Here is a 19,283-nt window from a genome sequence, read left to right on the forward strand (position 1 = left end):
CCAGAGCTGTGTTCTCCTTCTGGTTATTCTGTTATACCCTAAACACTTTCTGGAACTCATTAACCATGAACGGTGGAAGCACCGTTTTCTTCGCGGCCTGGTAGTCATAAATAGCCGTCTCCTCAATACGTTTGGCCGCCAATCGTTGATGATTGTATGATAGAATCCATGCTTCCGTCTTGAGCGAGGTTGATTCCTCAGTGGGAGCTTCTAGAAGCTTATAGAGCACGGTGATATGATCTGGGAATTCAAGAGGCTAGATGGCAGTAGCTCATCAATTTTCTAATCTTAGTTGGGGTTACTAAGGGACAAAAGAAGTCTTACAAACATCTCACAATTCGTCATGCCAGAAAGGATGTTTCTCTGGCTCAAGCTAAGCAGCAAACTCTCTTGAAGGCCACTTCTTTCATAACCGAGTCTGCGGAGGCACCCAAAGAGCCCCCGGACCCTCAGGATGAGGACAAAACTCCCCACCTTTAGAGCTAGGGCAGGCTCAACTACACTCATACTGGGCACCGGGGCTCAAGGCAGGCAAAACACATTGAGTCTCTATCACTCAAGATTTGAAGCTCGAGATGGCGAAAAGACCCTTCGTCTTCCATCAAAACAGGAATTCTCTGTCGATGCCCTCGCTTTGTTCTTCAGGTGGGGTCTGTATATTCCGCTTATCCCCGCCAAGGATATCCGGATGATCGTCGTATCCTGCCTCACATTGTTCCCACTGATCCTCATCTTCCCTAGGAAAGGATTAGTAGCCCATTGACCCACAAAGAGAATGACAAACGCAACGATGTACCATGGCTTGCCTTGTTTACCTTTATCCATGACGAGCTCTTGCTTCAACCTGGTGCCTTGGGTGAAACAATATTCAAGAAAGGTCCTACTAAATATATCAAGATGAATATCGGCGACGTTGTCAAGATTGGTAATGTTGCAACTCCGATTGAGAGTGAACCAACCGCAGATGTCAAGGACATCGTGGGGGATTTCATCTCTGTCAAGCCAGATCTTATCAAGATCTTCTTCTCCACCTTTGACAAGGACAACAAGCGTCAAGTCCCAGATGAGCCCGACATCAAGCTACTCCCTCGTCAAATACTGCGTCCAGGGTGGCGAGAAAACCGTGGCCTTGTATCGAGGCCTTTTTACGCCAACCAGAGTCACAGAGAACGATCAATTCGATCAATGCTCCAACTCAGGTCAAGACTTTCAGATTCTGGACAAGCAAGTAGGTATGATGGATATCAGCTACTCGGTCGCTTGGCAGATTGGTCGCACGTTGGCTCTTGGTGACCAAGCCTTTGTCTCCTCTCTTGCCCGTCTACGATCTATCATTCGCCAAAGGGCGATGAAAGACTCCAAGATTAAAGTCGTCACAAAGACAGGACCATCTGACAATAGTTATCGCAGCAAGAAGAATGTTCTGAAAAGCTTACAAGATACTATTGAAAGACTTCAGCAGATTCAGAATCCCACCCCACCTGACTCAGATGGCGATGGCGATGTCGGCAATGAGTTTAGACCTGGTGGAGCTATAAAGCGTTGGTACAGACCACAGCTTTCCAAAAAGGAGTACCCTAAACTTGGCTTCGCTTCCAAACTTGTCTAGGATGGATACCTAGAGAAGGCTTTAGAGGCATTCAATGTGTTTTACATGGGCAAGGATAAAAATATGTATAATGAGACCAATGACCCCGTCTCCACCGACTGGATCGTCGATTGCATGTTCCTTGATAGAGTCCCCGCGCACTACCTCATCTCTGATCCTAGTCATATTCCCCTAGAAGCCTTGCGATACTTCTACATTGATCGAAATTGGCTTGATGCCATGGTCGATGGCGCCTTGAGTTTGGCAAACCACATGGGTCAGGACATGGACCGAGCTGCTATCAAATGGGGTATCAATCAATTCTTGAAGCATACCCCGGAACAACAAACTCATCGTCCTCAAGTTCCTACCTATGGTTTCTATCTACGGTCTGATCTTGTCACCATGTATCCAGATCTCAGAGTGACAACCAAGGGAGACGATACTTGTCACGCACCCCTTCTCCGTCATGAAATTCTGACAGATGGTGTCATGCTTGGACTTCTTGATTGAATTCCCGGTACAGATCTCAAACAATTGATCTTTACACAACCTCCCCATCAACAGCGCTTCGCTGCAGGTTCATACCTCGGTGGTGATAGGTTGAAACTTTCGATCAGAAAACACTATACTGTTGATCAAAAGTGGCACAAGGATGTGAATCACGAGGCCCTCGAGGTATTCCACATGCTACCGAGTTCAGAGAGCAACTGGTTTGTCTGGAGTACTACCCCAAACCATTGGTTGATGGCGAAGACAAGGGTGATCCAGACGCTGATCTGAGAATCCTGCGTACTCCTTACTTTAGGTAGTAGCTTTTCCGTATTATTTTCTCATGCAAATCGAAGTCCCTCTCTATCATCGTGGTATTTTCGCCTTATTCTGTATCCTCTGTCGACTTCTACAATGTCGTGATGTCGCGCACGGTAAAGTATTAATGTTGGCCGCCGGTAGTACCAATTGCCCAGTTGTGGGACGTAGTGTGTAACACAGTAGCTTCACAGTAGTGTTCATCATCATAAATAAGGATAATAAAATCAACTTCCTATATACCTCATTCAAAATTCTAGTCCCTGATAGATACCATCCGCCAAGTCAATTTGCATTATCTTCGGGCTACTCTGGAGGATTAAGAGGCTCGTCTAGGATCACGTCCAAGATAACCGTCTTCGGCTCAAAATTGACCTGATTGTCAATACCAGCCACTCTCAAGAGGTACCTGCAGTTTATATAGGGCTGCCACAAATGGCCAATGTCGTATTGCCATACTTTGCTACCTTTTTCCCCAATTGTTACCCACTTTCTCCTCAAGGTTTCATCGACGAGTAAATTCTCATACATATCCTTGTCGTCCAGAAATCTCTTGACGAGGGAAAGACCGCTGATGTTGTCTCGAATACCAAAGCTCCACTGCTCGCTAGTGCCGGTCAGTGAGGATCTCCAACAACTACAAGGGTCAACTTACAGCATCTGCAAGAATGGGTAGGTTTCATCACAATTACCAAACCGATTCATCATTTTACCCTCTTCGGTAATTCCTAGGGAATTTTTATATTGCCAATGGACTTGCTTTTTGCGACCATGATTGGGGTCCACCTCTTTGGAATCCCATGTCCGAGCACCGACATTATTGAAGTTGCTGAGAAGATTGAACTGCCGCATTTTGACTCTTTTGTCCCAGGAACCAGAAGTAGCCTTGTTGTTATCTCCGGCCAGTGATGCCCCTATGAAGAACTCATAACCACCAGCTCCACACTTTGACTCGCGCCAAGTGCATTGATGAATCGTCGGGGATGGACCAAAACCTGATCCTACGGTCTCCTCTTTTCTTTGTGCCGTCTACTTTTGTTGTTCTCGTTCCTTTTCTGCCAATGATGTAGCACCAACGTGCATAGACAGCCGTCAGGGGCACAAAGAAGTTATTTTTGGTCACACCATCCTATGCAGGACCCATGAGTGTGGGATTAGTTTTTTCTTCCCCAGTTCTCACTCTGTAGATATGTTGGTCTGGGGTGACTGCTTGGTTTACATTGAGTGTACTGTCGACATAGTTCTTCCTGCCAAATTTGTCCCTATCGGGCCACTGAGATAGCTCGTGCTAGCATGACTCTGGTGGTCCATTTCCTGACGTTGGAGAGAGACTCTTACCACAGCGAATGGATTTATGCGCAAACAGCTTGTAATTCCTCTCCCAATGCGACAGCAATCCCGAATTGTGCTGGATTGTTGCTAACATCTATAAGGAATTGACTGATCTAAAACTCAGTCAGCTCCAGACTTGCGAATGGTAAGCAACACGTTGGAATATGTATCACAAACCTGTTCAGCCGTGAACTTGTACAGATCTGTAAGCTTCAGCCCGCACAGCCTAACCAGATTTTCATCCATAGTGCTAAAATGACGAGAACTGATGTTTGCGCTTTCGGTGTAGAAATTGAACAACTACAGACTCAAAGTCAGATTTATCGAAGGGAACAAGTCTCAGATGGAATCACCCGAATCATGTGACTCGATTGACTCCCTGATTATCATCTCCAAGGTATCTTGTGAGTAACTGACTGGACTCCACAGTACTTCAGCTCTCGGACCTCCATGACATCAGTGACATCAGTGGCTCCCCGCGGCATATATCAACGACGCGTGAATCCACCTGTGCCATCTCCCTTCTTCTCTTCACTATCAATCAAACACTGCATTACAATACATCACATTACATCACATCACGCCTAATTACAATATGAGCGACAGCGTCAAGGAGGTCAACGGTACACTTGTGACCAATACCGATGTAGGCAATCAGCGCATATATTCCGAGACATAATAACACATGACTGATGTTGAGAAGGTTGCGCCCCCGAGTGACTGGACAAACAACTACGAAGACATGGGCGGGGATATGCAATGGGGTGAAGATGGCGATGTGGCCGAGTTAGTCAAGGGATATGGTCTCGACGGCACGGTCAAACCCCTCTTTGCCATGCAATCCTACACTGGAGAGGCTATATCCCTTTTCGAGCTCAGCAGCAGCCACTACCTCTACAACGCCATCGAAGGATCTCTGTACCAGATTCATACACCTAATGACCTTCAGACTATCGTGACCACGATTGACGACCCGGACAAGGGCATGGGCGCGCTCGAAATTGAGGCCCTCTAGATAGATCTGCAGGGCTATGGGGCTAGCTGGGGTAGATGTGGGTATTTGATGGATCAGATAATCAATGAGGAACACGTTGGTATTCTATGGCTGGCTGAATAAAGTGACAGGGAACTGATAAATAAATGTTGAACTAGTAGTTGTTATGCATTTATCCAGACTATGCACCAAATCGAGTGTCGTAAATGTAATGCCGCCGAGAATGCAAACTTAATATCTCCTTGTGGCTGGTAGTGGCTTTGTGGCTTTGTGTGTAGAGTTAGCTGAATTTATTCTATCTCACTAGTTTAACACAGCTTGATTTTAGAATTCTGTAGATTCATCATCTTAAGACACAGTGACATCGCCTTATTGAAGCGGAATTAACTTAACATGTTACCCTCAGGAGAGATTGACGGGATTTGTGTGACAAAGCCACGGCAAACAACAAGCAGGATTGTCCAACAGACGGACAAAGAGACGGATAAGCAAGAGAAGCCTAGATAAGGCATCTTTGTGTGAATTGAAGGAAATTGGGTATATAGATCAAGGAAAATCCCTCTGTAAGGGTCTTCTTCTTGTAATCTAGTTATCTAGTCAATGTCAGCTTTTACCCCGATTTTGTCCGTGTTGATGACTCAGATCCTTGAACCTTGCAATAATTTGCTTAAAATACCCTATAGCGAATTATCGTCGTCTGAGCTGTACGTAGTTATCATGTGATACATCACGTGCTTCTAAACATGATCGTTTGTTGAATTTTAAGCCTCTTAGTTCGAGCCCCGCCCTCTCAGAAAAAATAGAGAATCATCTCTCTTGTACCATTAAACCTGATGTGCATGCGTTATAAATGCACTAACCTCCTCGTAGTGCACATTATTAAGATTTTTATTTTAATTGACTCTACATCATCGCAAATTTGTAGAGTAGTCCGTTAGATAAGTGACTTTCCCTTATGCAAGAACAAACATATTTCTTCTCTCATCGTTGCCCTCTTCATCCTGAAGTGATTGGTGCTTGGAAGTTTTACGAGGGAACCAACTGCATGTTGTCATCATGCCGACATGAAGATCATTAACCACGTAAGCCTTGGTCTCTGACATGACCAAATTTTGGATCGGTAACTGCGCAACACTCTCAGGTGCCTATCGCCTCACTTTCGCCTCATTCTTGGCCAAACTGGCATCGACACGTGTCAGTAATGACAAAATGTGTCAGATTGCCCTCATCATCTTCCGCTCTACATTTGGAGAACAACGTGAGCTTGGCGCAGACGGCCAGTCAGGAGACGAAGACAAGACCCGGGTCATGAGAGATCTCACAATTTCCCAGTTGCTTCCATCAGTTTTAGTGTGGATCAAAGAAGCGGGCCACAATATCATTCAGCTGTCAGATGTGTCATGGAATGACTGTCCGAACCCTGTCAGCCATGGTGGTACCTTTCTTGGCCAGTCAAGCCTTGGCAAACGGTGTCCCAATGGATTTCCACCATGGCGGTGGATGTACTGGCTGAAGCTTCTGCATGAGATCAGGGATGAGGCGAACAAAAGTAGCGAGATCCATCTCGAGGTGTATGCTGCTGAGGCGATTGATGCAATAGTTTCTAATGTGGAGGAACGGAACTCGGAGATCCTCAGGGCTTATCAAAATGGTGGTGAAGATTTACACCAGGATCAACATCTGTCTTGCTTGAATGGTTTGGCCAGGGGTTAGACAGATGCCAGTGTTAATTAGTCGCCCCCCAAGAACACGCTCGCTTTCTTAAGTATTTCGCGCCTTTGAATATAGCTCTCTTTAGAAACCTTACAATCCTAAACAGATCTCAAATATCAGCACCCAGCTTCTCATCCAACTTATATGAACTCGTCGATATCGAGTCAAGGCTGTCCCTTTATGCGTACTGAATGGAAGTCAATTGATTAAACTCGAGGTGGAGTCTTGTTCTTTAATTGCTTTCGTCCATCTGTAATATCAAAATCGTTTTCAACCATCGTTATCAAATATGGAAGTGAATGCTTCACTTCGCGGATGCCACCTGTATCTAGTAATAAATGCTCATGTCAGCTTCGTAAACGATCAATATATGCAAGGTGCGTCTTTGACTGTTCGGATCGTCGGCATGAGGTTCTAACCCGCTGTCCGTGCTCTAAAATCCGAGTGGTAAGCACTCTCCACTGTCAGTTGTTGATGTAAGCTCACTCGCAGAGAGGCCGGAGCACTGTTTTTCCGTACAACTGAAATCTCTTTACATAAACAGTAATACCCGAAACTTCTCTTGCCGTTTTAGTAGCACTATGATATGTTTTCAGACAATTAGGCGGCCTCACTGAGGCTTAATTGCCAAAAAGGAAGTGCCGTCCATTGTGACAGTGATATGGTTTGAGTAAGCTACATGAGAACTCTTAGTGCTTACTATAAATGTCGACAGTTGGATTTGGGTTTCCTGTAGTATCATTTGGACGTGGAATGGTGACAGGATCTATCTAAGGATGGAATGCTTTCGCATTCTCTGTTGTACTATTGGCTCAGGTTTTTTATGGCAGTGCACTTCGTCCTACAATACAAGAACTGCTCAAAACAATGTATACAAGAAACATTGGTTGAACATACACATCCTTAGTACTTGAGGGTCAAATGGAGGTAATTCAGACGACAACATGAGGCCTACTACTGTGCAAGTAATTTGCAGTTGTGTTAGCCATGAGAAAATAGAGACTTTGGTACCTGACATTATTGTTTCTTTACAACAGGTTAGTTGCAAACACTCAGCGATGAGTGATCTTCATCAACTCCACTCAGCTTGCTTACTTGCGCAAAGCAGCGTTGTCTTCGTATATAAATCAGTCAACTCATTTCATACGGCTGACCCAATGAGAGTATATGCCAAGTGAAGGAAAAGAGCAACGATGGACATTTAACTTAGTCATGTTGTGATTTTTTAGGCTACGTGTTAGTACTGGGATCTGTTGCATTGCATACAGAGCAACTGAGACCCTTCCAAGATACTCAGCAAAGATCTGTGAGAAGAGAGATCAAAAATTCTCCATCATTATTATAAAGCGAGAAGTTCTATAAGAATGAGTTTATGCCGCTATTAAATGTGAAGAACCAAACCAGATCAACCAGTATTACTCAAACATTCACATCAAGTTCCCAACCTGAGAAACTCAAGAAATCATCATGCTACACTCTTCAACATGCAGTTCTCAACTATTTTCTCTCTTTTTATTGCGGCCATGGGCATAGTAGCTACCCCTATCGACTCTCCCACTCAAGAACTCGATGCCAGAGGCAACCTGTTCCCTCGTCTTGAATACTGGGGAGTAAGTTCATTCTCTGATGTCCAAGAGGAATAACAACTAACCTAATTTGAGAGCTGCACTAAGTCTAACAACCGATGCAAGTACAAGAACGACGATGACAACAGCGTTCTTCAGAACTGCCTCTCGTTTAACAACAAAAAGGTACACCTTAATACATTCTCAAACAGTACCCATACTAAACTGCTGTCCAGTGTACCAAGGATGGCAACAACTGCAAGTGGGACAGCGCCAAGAAGGAACTCAACTATTACTAGATTCTTCATCACTATGCATTGAGTGCTTTTTAACTCTACTTTAGTTGCGACAAGCGAGGATCCTATGATGTTTCTCGAAGCCAACTTGATTGCACACGATTTGGGACAAGGCACACTATGTTTCTTGAGGATGATTCGAAGAAAGCTTTGGCTATTGAAATATACTTCATGTTAAATGCACTATTTTATATCTAGCTAGATATATTACTGATCAGAGTGCGGATTTATTTATCTCCTGCAACTTAGATCTTCTGTATGCAAAATCCGATTATAAATTATATACTTAAGCCTATTGACCTGTAAGTATACCCAATAGATTATTAAGTAAGTTACAGTAGTAGAATTAATTGACAAGGCTTTATAGTAATGTTTTAATGCTTATCTAGTATGCAATCAAGTATCGGGTTATAATAGACATGTATAATAGAATATAAAACTTTTAGTCTGCAGTAGATTCTTATAGTAACTGGTAATGATATTGTGTTCTTACTTTGTTTTAATTTAAAATTCAATAAAAAAGAACTTATGGTTAGGATCAGTAAACATGCCTTAATTGATTAATCAGAAGGGGGTAACTTTGGCCGCATTTTCCAATCTATTACATCCTCCCAACGAAGGATTTCATCACCATTGCAACCACAATCACGATAATACCCCCAACCATCTTTACCACCGTTGCAAACATACGCTAGGCATTGTAAATTTATTCTCTTCTTTTGCCGGCCCTTTACCATTTTCAACTTCTCAGCCATATACTTCTCGCTGGCCATTCTCCCCCACTGCTAACTCGTCAGGATAGCACAGACACTATAACGCAGCCTCTCATGCCGCCATCGAATCTTCTAATACTTTATGAGTATTAGAGCCCTATCGGATCCGCAGTCCTAATAGGTCTGCATATAGCGACTGCAGACTCTATCGACGACTAAAACCAACGTTCGTTTTAAACACTATTTCTACTGTAAGAATAGCAATATTAAAGATCTTCTTATATAAATTCTATAGCCTATTTAAATCCTAATAGAGATATTCTCTAACTAGTATAGTATCTATATTAATATACTTAAAAAGCTCTTATTATATAGCTTCCTAATTGCAAAGAACTTATCCTTAAGATATAGCTATTAGTAATATTGCCGGCTATGGACTATAGACATTAGTTTACTATTTAATTATAGGTATAGGTTTATAAGGTTTTATAAGAGAATTAATTAAGACTTAGCCTAAGAAGAAATTAATAACGCAGATAGATGTAATCTTACTATTGCTATTTCTAATACCTGCTATTTCGCAATTAAGTGCAATAGCGTTTCTTTTGGGTTTAAGAGAGCTAGGATAAGGAGCGACTCTATTATTATAATTCTTTTAGCTTAGCTTACTTATTAAGATATACCCGTATTTTCTAAGGCAATTAGAAGAATAACATTTAGAAGTAAGACGGTTATAAATAACTGTTAAGTCAAGTAAAGGGAAATGCTTATAGCTCTTATCTTTAAAGAGCGATTATAACAGAGGTATAGTCATTAAAGTATTAGGGCTTAAGCTTTAAGATATAATAGCCTCTGGTAACTTCCTATGCTTTGCGTTATCATGCTGGTCTAAGGCTTGTCTAGTGGGAAACCATTGGATACAGTATTGACAGCACTGGTTTCTTTGATAGTTTGCATCTAAACAACATTGCGCCAGTTCAGAATAGGGTTTAAAAGAGACGGAGCATATTTTGCAGCATCGCCTGCTATTTTTGTCGGCTTTTTCCATTGCTAAAATAGTTAAAGTGCAGAGGTAAAGGAAGTGAAAGATAAGAAGTCGGTAATATAATGGGCTGATTCTTTTATGAGCCGTGTTCATGTTAGGCATCCGTACATAGCCGTTTGCCCCGCTTGATAGGCCTCCTGCTGAGGCGAAGCCACCCTGTATCAAGTGGTTACTGCCCCATACGTCTTCCTGTATAACCACGTCTTCGTCCGTGATGATCCCCCCGCCAGGCCGCTCGACAATTGCGTCGATCTCAATGGTGATCCGTCCGCAGCAGGGGGTGACCTTCGGGCTGATGTAGTCTTGCTTTAACCGGTCAAAAAAACACTTTCAAATCAATTTGCGGGAGGCCATGCATGTGTGCTTTCCAATGTCAAGTGTTACCCCCATGTCCAGAAACGAGGGTTCCCATAATATGTACTGGCTGGGACTCGTCAGATGGCACAACGTTCCACCTAAACTGGATGCATCCTATTTCTATCTTTGTGTCGACCTTCGTTCTATTCTACGAAGAACCATGGCTTTATCCACCTACGCCCAGTCAGTCATGCACTCGGGAATATGGTTAATGCCAAAGACTTACCAGGCTATACCTGAATCAACATCTTGAAGGCTGAATAGAGTATGCATATTAAATTCCAATATCAAATATCGTCCAGGTATGTATTGACTTGCTATCATGAAACTTCGTTTACCTCCAGCGTAGTAGCCCCTTGATGTAGAGTCTCTTCTCCCCGCATATGGCGCGATAGCGACCCAGTAACCCCATAACAGAATCCAAGTACTGAGCCTCCTCTTCATCTCGACAAGACAGACGGTAGGACTTGATCAACGACAGTACTCCAGGCTGTCGTATGCCTTGTTGGAGTAGAAACTCAACTACCTGTAGTCTGTTGGAATTTGAAACTATCGGAGTATCTACCAAGGGTACGATTTGTGCTTTCGGTCCAAATATCGCCTGTTCCAACAGTGCTGTTGAGCGTTTTATTGGAATTTGATGGAAAAGGGAGGGGTTCTTGTTGAATTTGTGACGGATGTAGGGAAGAATGGCGAATTGCGTGACTATCCCATCGAAAGTGTTCGCCTTTACGGTATCAATCTCCTCATCCCAATACGAGGCCCATGGTATATTCCTCGCGGTATCATGACCATTTACACCGATGAACGTCGCAAATTTCTTTGCCGAGGCGTCTTGAAACTGGTCGAGTAATGTAGTCAAAGATGCGTCTGAGACGATAGATCCATCGACACGCGATGCATAGGACAATGCCTTGGCGACATCTTCCCAGAATTCGGGAGGGCCTGGGAGAAAGTAACGTTCAGCTTTGCCTAAGTTCTGCATTTGAATGACTTCTGCTCGAAGGAGACAGGCGTGTGGATCGAATCCCCGAGGACTCGCCGATTGTATTCGTTCCCAGACACGTGGATGATTTACCCATTCCGCAGCGGTTCTATGTAGATACTCGACAGTCCTCGTTTTAGGCACGAGTTCCAGAATACCCCTTGTTCGGGCGCCGAGTCTGCGTTTCAGTGCAGCTTGTACTCTTGCCATGTCGAGGTCCTGTATCCGAGTCTGAGTGGCTGCCGGTGTGCCTCTGGCTTCGTCTGCTAACCACAACGTCATCCATTCAACGGGATGGAACGCTAGAGCATACAATTGCAGCATCACAGAAACTTCCGGAAGCAGCCTCTTCGGGATGGCTGCATAGATGGCATCATAGAGACTTTCAATCTCACTCGGCATTGTGTCAAGAATTTCCTGGAGGCGTGGTAGACCGGAGCCGTCAATCAGATTCTCTAGTAGTGTCTGCGTGACTAAAGCGGTCCAGAGAAAGACGCCTTTGGCTTTAGTGACAATATCCTCTAAAAGAGCTTCACCGCCGCCCTGATAAAGGGCATTGAGTTCCTGGAAAGCCACAACCCCAAGGAAGTGACCTCGCACAAATGCTTGAATATCTGTGTTGGTCAAGAGATGCATTTGAAGTCCTGGACTAGCGGCGAAAGCGTCACTGAACTGTGGCCAAGGGCGACTTGCGACGCAGACTTTGACGGTTCTGTACGAAGATATTTTTTGTATCCTCTTGCATAAGTCGACGGGCGCGGCGTCGAATTCATCTAGACCATCAATGAAGAGAGCCAGCAGAGGTGCGTTTTCTCCAAGACTCAGAAGACGACCGAACGACTCATCGAGTTCCCATGTAGTCCAAGGAGGGAATGCATTTGTCTCACGGACTGCGTGAAAAAGTGACCAACGCCGCGGACAAAGATAGGGTATCATGTCGGGGTTGAGTTGAAGTATTTGATGGAGTAGGGTACGTAGCAAGCCATCTTCAGATCTTGCCATCTCCGCTCCTGGTCTCCAGGCGTAGTACTTGATTGTATATATTGGTGACCCCCGAGACCAACTCTGTAGGTGCTGGTTTAATCTTGGATGTTGAAGGATAAACTTCATCATGGTTGACTTGCCAGAGCCTGGCTTGCCCGTAATCCAGTAGGGAAGACCAGAATCGCCCTCAAGCCAATCAGGCAGACTGGACCACATTTGCACCCCTTCAAGAGAGAGATGGGGGTCCTTGTTGAATACCCATTGGAAGGTGCAGTCGAAAGCTTTTGTGATTGCTTCTTCCCGGTTATCCATAGAGTCAAAACGAATGCTGTCACAAATGAATGAGTTCAGATCCTCGGAAGAAAGGTCTGTTTGCTGAGGGAACGAATCCAGGAGTCGTGGGTCAGGCTTCCAGTCGGCTCGCCATAAGCGATGTGTGATTTGATCAGTTACACGATTGTGGCGCATGGATTCCACGGCCGTTTCTTCCACAGTCTTTTGTCTGCTGGCTTGCTTATGCTCTGGGCCAGAGTGCCCTGCTGTCTCCAAGGATTGAGATAGCATTTCTATCATGGTGTCAAGCTTGCTGCTAAATTGATGCTCCCAGTTTTTGGTACTCTGCGAGTTTCGCCTAGTCGACGGCTGTGAGTTTCTTGTATACAAAAGAGACAAACTTGAACCTTACCAGATGGAAAACGTCGCTGCCGTCATCATTTCTTGTCGCACTTTCTCAAGACGCTCATCAATCTTAGTGATCTCCTCCCGCTGCCACCATGATCTGAGTGCCGCTCGGAAGCATTGTCCAACCGACCTTGGTTCGTATGGGCCCATTCCATTCCGTTTAGCCCGTTCAACCGCTTCTCTATCCGTAGCTAGTTCTGTTTCAAATTGCCTACTGACCTTGGGCATAACCGCAAGGATTCTTGTTGCGATGTCATCGCATTCACGACAAAGACGGAGTAACTCTTTATCTGGACCATCCAAGGCAGATATACCCTGCTTCTGGGCTCGGAAGGTCTCTTTCACATTATTGGATAGCTGTGAGATGTCTGCTGAGACAGCTGAGAGGCTCTGCAGTTGTAGAGTTTGCCCAGATGCTGAACGGTAAATTTGCCACGTCTCTGAAAATAGCCGCTGCCCAAAGTCAACGAACTGGACTGCGGCAGCAGTTACACCCACTATGGATAGAGGATCCATCGTCTTGAGAGGCAAAGGTTGAGAAGGGATGAGTTTCTGAAATGCGGGGTTTATGTTCTACCTCGTTCCCTATCTGTCTTCAGCCGCAATTCCCTGGCGGTTACTACGATATCAAGCTTAAGTAGGTCTTGTCTTAAAATTGATTTGTTGAAAAAGACATATTGGTTATGCAAATCGATGAATAAAGACTAGTCTGACTCAGATTTTCTTGCTTTATTGGCTAGATCTCTTGCACATTTTGCAACCAAATCACTCCCAGGCCACTCACAGCCTGACTGCCAATGACTTGGACCACACAATAATCTCCGAGCTTGCAATCCAATGGTTTTTTTCTCTTAGTCAGCGACGAGTGCGCATAATCAGCTGTCACAGCGACCGTCCCATTTAAACGCATAATAGTTATAAATTCTCGTCCAGTGATGGCGCATATGACTCAATGATATGTGGTATCCTTAGAGTATATTTAGGTATAAAAGCTCCTCTAGGCTATAGATTGTATTCTCTTAATCTTATCAATCTTGTGATATTAAAGTGGAGTTTAGATAAAATATACCCCTTGCATATTAATCTTCATAGTAAAATACCCTGAAGGACCAGTTAGCAAGTGACTAAGTACTAGAGACATTATAAAATAGTTTATAAAATTGCACATGAACTTGGAATTGTTGCTAAAGCCTTATTGAAATTTCGCCATATTTTCACACATGATTACATATGAACACACGTGCTAAGTAACTCTGCTATCATTCTAATCACGCCATTGATATTACATCTTGCGAAGCCTCTTATCCCGCCCATCACAAGCTCTAAAACGCTCAAATGTCTTTCCCCGAAACATGAAAGATTAATAATGCGAATCCTGCAAGCATTATATCTTGCCCTGTTTAGTATTTAAGAGAGCACTATGTCGTAAACAAAAATACATTCGTGACATATACACCATGTCCGACCCATCTGCAGCCACGCCGCTGCTACGTTCGCGACAAAGCTTATATAACTCAACATCTCCACATCACGATGGCGAAATTGCGGAAGATATTCAACCCAGCCGCGATGTAGAAGATGACGTCCTCCCAGAGACATCAACCATCGGCCGTAATCTCTCATGGCAGAGCGCCTACGTCCTCGTAATATCCCGCGTCGTCGGCAGCGGCATTTTTGCCACACCGGGCACAATCGTGCAATCTGTCGGAAGCCCGGGTCTGTCTCTATCACTCTGGCTCCTCGGCGCCTTTATCGCGGCTTGCGGTCTTAGTGTGTCTCTCGAGTTTGGCTGCATGCTTCCCCGATCGGGGGGCGATAAAGTCTACCTTGAGTTTGTTTACCGATGGCCCAGATTGCTCGCTTCGACGCTGTTTGCTATGTATGCGGTGATTCTGGGATTTACGGCGAGTAATTGTGTTGTGTTTAGCCAGTATGCTTTGTTTGCGCTCGGAGTTGATGAGCCGAGCGATGAGCTGCGGAAGAGTCTTGCTGTGGGATTGCTTACGTTTGTGTGTGTTACGCACAGCGTTTTCCCCAAGGCTGGGATCAAGATACAGAACGTTCTGGGCTGGGTTAAGATTGGAATTATAGTCTTTATGATCCTCTCCGGCTTCTACGTTGTCATTATCCGACCGGATACAAGTGCTGCTCCCACCGGGCAACTTGCGTGGGAGCATTTATGGGAGGACAGCAGCTGGAGTTGGGGTGTCATTGCAACGAGTCTCTTCAAAGTCTTCTACTCCTTCGCAGGTCTTGACAACGCCGCGAACGTCATGAACGAGGTCAAGCATCCAGTACGAACATTAAGATCTGTCGCGCTGACTGCGCTGGCCACGTCATGCGGTTTGTACATGCTTATCAATGTGGCATACTTGTTGGTTGTACCGATCGGGGAGATTAGAGAGAGTGGTGAACTTATTGCTGCGCTGTTTTTTGAGAGGTTGTTTGGAGCAAATTTTGGGCGGATTGTTCTTCCTACTGCTGTGGCACTGTCTACGGTTGGGAATGTTATGGTTGTTGCTTTCGCTATGGTATGTATCTCAGCGACAAGATTTGTTGAGCGATCAAATACTAACCGTGGGTATCAGGCGCGTACAAAGCAAGAGATTGCGCGACAAGGCTTCATTCCCTACTCTTCTATCCTATCTTCATCCCGACCATTCAATTCACCCATGGGTGGCTTCTTCATACACTATATACCATCATTTCTCGTCATGGTCCTCCCACCGTCTAACACGATTTACTCATTCATTCTGGATATCGATGGCTACGCGGGGCAATTGATCGGTCTAGCCGTAGCGATTGGTCTTCTCAAGCTTCGCTTGCAGCGTCCGGACCTCAAGCGACCCTTTAAAGCATGGATGCTCGCTGTAGGGTTGCGAATCGCCATGAGCTGCGCCTTGATAGTAGCTCCGTTCTTCCCTCCGCTGGATTACGATGGGGAGATGTTTTACGCGACGTATGCTGTATTCTCATGGGTTATTTTGGTAGTTGGGGTGGTGTACTGGTATGTGTGGACAATTGGTGTACCGCGTTGGCGAGGGACGAGGTTGGAAGAGGAGACAGATGTGTTGGACGACGGGACAACCATAACGAGACTAAGATACACATCATAGAGGTATAAACTGGGGTGAATGTGTTGTAGAGTTAATGTTCTAGTATCAACGGCGGTCACTTGTACTACCTTTATTCACCTTATGCAGCCGACGATGGACGATCGTCGATCGTACCGTTTCAACATGTCCACATGCCATGCTCTAGTTCCCAAGTTTTCAGATGTAAGATTCTGTATTATCTCATTTAATTTTGGGATACGGATATAAATAAATGATAAACTAAAACCTTTTAGGTTCCTAGTGGTGGTAGGTGACCATTGCTTAATTAACAATGATGGATTTACTACACATAAAACTCATATCTCAGACAGCCGGCATCCCTGTATCCTCCTGCTCCACCATTATTACCTTGATAAAAGTCAGTACAGCAATGTCAACAAAGCCAGGGTGGGTTATACTTACAAGACTTGTAATTAGCACGCATAAGACTGTAGCAGGTCTCGCCATCGACTGGATCATTTAGCGACTGCTCCTCAAACTGGTTACAACCCTCTTTCCACGAAATCTTGTAGTTCAAGTGTGAAGGTCCAGCTATACCGATCGGATGCCAGTAGACTTCATTGTCACCAGCCTTGATTTTCTTATCCTTTGCAAAATTACTACAGCCAATGGTTGCCTGTGTACCCTGATCGCTATCCTTCACGTCTCGGTGGCTATGTCTGTCGTAACATTCTTGACTACCAAGAGCAGGAGGTTCGGGCTGGGGTTCAGGTTGGGGTTGAGGCTTGGGCTCATCAGGTGCAACAACGTTCCATTTGAACTCGCCGCATCCCACGCCAATCTTTGCATCAACAGTCATTCGGTTCTGCGCAGAACCATGGTTCTGTCCACCTGAAGAGAGTTAGTCTAGCTATAGCGATGTGAAAACGTTAGTGACAAGAACTTACAAGGCTGTTCCTGAATCAACATCTTGAAGGCTTCAGTGCACATATTATCCCTGTCGAACAAACACTGCCCTTCTCTAGGAATCCACGAAACGGCGAATTTGTAGTCGAGGTAGTTATCCCGATCCTCTGGCGGTGCTCTTCGAGCCAGCTCGGTAGATCGGCGACTAAGGACGGGAATCTTGCCGCCGTTGATGTCGAAGAGAAGATCCTTGTTCTCGTCGTCAAAGTTATCTTTGATGTAATCGCAAAAGCCATCGGCAACCCCTCCAAAGAATAAACTTGGGACGTCAGAGAACTCGTCAGGACATGTAATCTCAGGTTCACCGGGGTCATCTGGCCCATTGAGATTTCCCAAGGCAAACAGGATCATGTTCTCGAAATCATTGTCAAACACGTGTATGACTTCCTCGCCCTTTGGGTTGCATTTGCAGCCTTTAGAATTTCCCTTTGAAAAGCAAATTTAGTTCAATATGAATATGTATCGTCATGGAGTTGTCTTATCACGGAGCAGGACCACGGAACCTCGGTTGGTTTGGCGTTCGAGACCTTAGTAACCTTGCAGTTATCGTCGCATTCAGGCTGTAAGCTCCGTTTAGTTAGTCTCCCATGGTGGATAGAAAGGGCCACTTACCAGTGCAGTTGGACAAGTCGACGCTGAGGATGTTGAAGTAGGTGCTTTCGTCGCATCTGACTTGGTTTTCGATACGGTCTGAATATCCTCAGGAGGGATATGGTAAACAGAATCAACCTTTCCTGTAGTGTCAGCGGCCCTCAGTAGGATACCCAAAAAGGTGACGGCTGTCAGAGTAAGTCCACCTGCCACGAATGCGCCTTCAACTTCTCCGACCGCTGCTCCTATAACTGCAGCGTCTTCTTCAGCGACCAAGACCACTGCCTCGACTGTGTCGCCTGCTTCTGAGCCGGCGGGTCCCACTTCGCCTTCGGAGAAACCGTCTTGGTCAGTTCCTTCAGTCACTTCGTTACCTTCATTTCCGTTGTCACCTCCATTGCTGCCGTCATTACTCCCATCATCGCTTCCATCATCGCTCCCATCACCACTTCCATACCCCGAGTCTCCATCAGACTCCAGCCCAGCTTCCTCAGAGATTTTTCCGTGAACCTGTTCATGAAAAACATCAGCTACGCCTTGATCGTCAAGAATACGATTCCTAGCCGCCTCCAGTCCGCAAACTGAAGCTTGTCGTCTCCGAAGCTTCCTGCTGGTGCATGGTGGCACGTCCTTCAAAATAGCCTCAACCCTTTCTCTGAAAGCCGGGCTTAAGATAATATCGAGACCGCCATTGGCGTTTTTGACAACATCAATAGCCTTATTAATAGTACCCGTCACGGTGGCTCCTTCAGCGTCGGTGCTTGTAGTAGTCTCGACTGAAATGTAAGAAGGATCAGAACCAATCCACTGCATCAGATAATAAGCTTTTGAACCGTAGTATGTAGGCAAGAGTTTAATTACACTAGTGGAACCTCCAGTCTCTATCAAGTACTCTGTCCATACGCTGACCGATCCTTTTCTGTAGGTGAAATGTGAGCATATGAGGCAACTTCAGGCAAATTGATAGACAAAAAGGTTTTGCTTACACTCTGTCAGGGGGAGGTGGGTAAAGAACGATTTGACCATGATTGGGTGGACTGAGTACATAGCGATGCTCTTCACTATGATACAATTTAGCATTTGAGGATGATCAAGGACTGGAAAGCCTACGCTCTGGGTCTGATAGCTGGCCCTTGTGTCTGACGAGGCAAGTGACCGGTTGCCAAAGCTTCTGTGAAGAAACCTACGGCCAAGGCCAGATGGAGCAAGGACATCATTGGGAAAATAAATAAATGAGGTGATGGTAAATATTAAAAGAGGGGTTTTGTTAGAATGAGGTGATCGATGTTGTAGTTGAGTTGTGAAGTCAAGGCGGGGACGGCCTATAATTAATATACTCATCGACGACAAAGCAAATAAGATTGTTTTCATGCCAAAACGGATACATGACAAAGGAAACTTTGATCCTTGATCTTAGAAGTCTATCAGACCCTAATGCCTCGAAATAGTATCCAAGAAATTGTATTACATTCCAATGGTTGAATACGATGTGGTAGTGGTCAGACGCATGATTGCATTGTGGGTAGGCAGTAAGATCAGAAGACAAACGCCATGCAATCATCGTCCTTCAATTCCGGGCGGACATGCAAAGAACGGTTGTGGCTTGG

The 19,283-nt window shown here is 45.0% G+C and overlaps 8 protein-coding genes across 8 annotated transcripts; 5 read left to right on the plus strand and 3 right to left on the minus strand.

Moving 5' to 3' along the window:
* Nucleotides 1–31: 31 nt before the first annotated feature.
* Nucleotides 32–507, minus strand: EDB82DRAFT_479147 (uncharacterized protein; the record flags this gene model as incomplete). The annotated part of the gene is made up of 2 exons (XM_065608118.1): nt 32–256; nt 325–507. The coding sequence occupies 2 exons, from the start codon at nt 505–507 to the stop codon at nt 32–34; spliced, it is 408 nt and encodes a 135-aa protein (XP_065463056.1).
* A 390-nt stretch (nt 508–897) lies between these two features.
* EDB82DRAFT_479148 (uncharacterized protein) lies at nt 898–2,101 on the plus strand (the record flags this gene model as incomplete). The annotated part of the gene is made up of 3 exons (XM_065608119.1): nt 898–1,228; nt 1,299–1,541; nt 1,635–2,101. The coding sequence occupies 3 exons, from the start codon at nt 898–900 to the stop codon at nt 2,099–2,101; spliced, it is 1,041 nt and encodes a 346-aa protein (XP_065463057.1).
* A 2,224-nt stretch (nt 2,102–4,325) lies between these two features.
* On the plus strand, nt 4,326–4,745 carry EDB82DRAFT_528520 (uncharacterized protein; the record flags this gene model as incomplete). The annotated part of the gene is made up of 2 exons (XM_025736665.2): nt 4,326–4,376; nt 4,434–4,745. 2 exons carry the CDS (start codon nt 4,326–4,328, stop codon nt 4,743–4,745), a joined length of 363 nt encoding a protein of 120 aa, XP_025591603.2.
* Nucleotides 4,746–5,813: 1,068 nt separating this feature from the next.
* EDB82DRAFT_412796 (uncharacterized protein) lies at nt 5,814–6,431 on the plus strand (the record flags this gene model as incomplete). Its single annotated transcript, XM_025736666.2, has 1 exon — nt 5,814–6,431. A coding segment is annotated over one exon (618 nt), but the record flags the coding sequence as incomplete, so codon positions are not given.
* A 1,412-nt stretch (nt 6,432–7,843) lies between these two features.
* EDB82DRAFT_560471 (antifungal protein) lies at nt 7,844–8,301 on the plus strand (the record flags this gene model as incomplete). The annotated part of the gene is made up of 3 exons (XM_025736667.2): nt 7,844–8,047; nt 8,099–8,188; nt 8,239–8,301. The coding sequence occupies exons 1-3, from the start codon at nt 7,922–7,924 to the stop codon at nt 8,299–8,301; spliced, it is 279 nt and encodes a 92-aa protein (XP_025591605.1). The 5' UTR covers nt 7,844–7,921.
* A 2,399-nt stretch (nt 8,302–10,700) lies between these two features.
* EDB82DRAFT_285071 (uncharacterized protein) lies at nt 10,701–13,635 on the minus strand. The gene is made up of 2 exons (XM_025736668.2): nt 13,068–13,635; nt 10,701–13,013 (listed from the first exon to the last, which is right to left on the minus strand). The coding sequence occupies exons 1-2, from the start codon at nt 13,577–13,579 to the stop codon at nt 10,748–10,750; spliced, it is 2,778 nt and encodes a 925-aa protein (XP_025591606.1). The 5' UTR covers nt 13,580–13,635; the 3' UTR covers nt 10,701–10,747.
* A 743-nt stretch (nt 13,636–14,378) lies between these two features.
* On the plus strand, nt 14,379–16,182 carry EDB82DRAFT_560479 (amino acid/polyamine transporter I; the record flags this gene model as incomplete). The annotated part of the gene is made up of 2 exons (XM_025736669.2): nt 14,379–15,594; nt 15,652–16,182. The coding sequence occupies exons 1-2, from the start codon at nt 14,521–14,523 to the stop codon at nt 16,177–16,179; spliced, it is 1,602 nt and encodes a 533-aa protein (XP_025591607.1). The 5' UTR covers nt 14,379–14,520.
* A 159-nt stretch (nt 16,183–16,341) lies between these two features.
* EDB82DRAFT_560481 (uncharacterized protein) lies at nt 16,342–18,890 on the minus strand (the record flags this gene model as incomplete). The annotated part of the gene is made up of 7 exons (XM_065609735.1): nt 16,342–16,527; nt 16,582–17,010; nt 17,067–17,511; nt 17,571–17,645; nt 17,698–18,595; nt 18,663–18,737; nt 18,787–18,890. The coding sequence occupies 7 exons, from the start codon at nt 18,888–18,890 to the stop codon at nt 16,463–16,465; spliced, it is 2,091 nt and encodes a 696-aa protein (XP_065463058.1). The 3' UTR covers nt 16,342–16,462.
* Nucleotides 18,891–19,283: the final 393 nt, after the last annotated feature.

The sequence above is a fragment of the Fusarium venenatum genome (genome assembly GCF_020744135.1).
Source record: "Fusarium venenatum strain MPI-CAGE-CH-0201 chromosome Unknown EDB82scaffold_4, whole genome shotgun sequence".
Taxonomy (NCBI): domain Eukaryota; kingdom Fungi; phylum Ascomycota; class Sordariomycetes; order Hypocreales; family Nectriaceae; genus Fusarium; species Fusarium venenatum.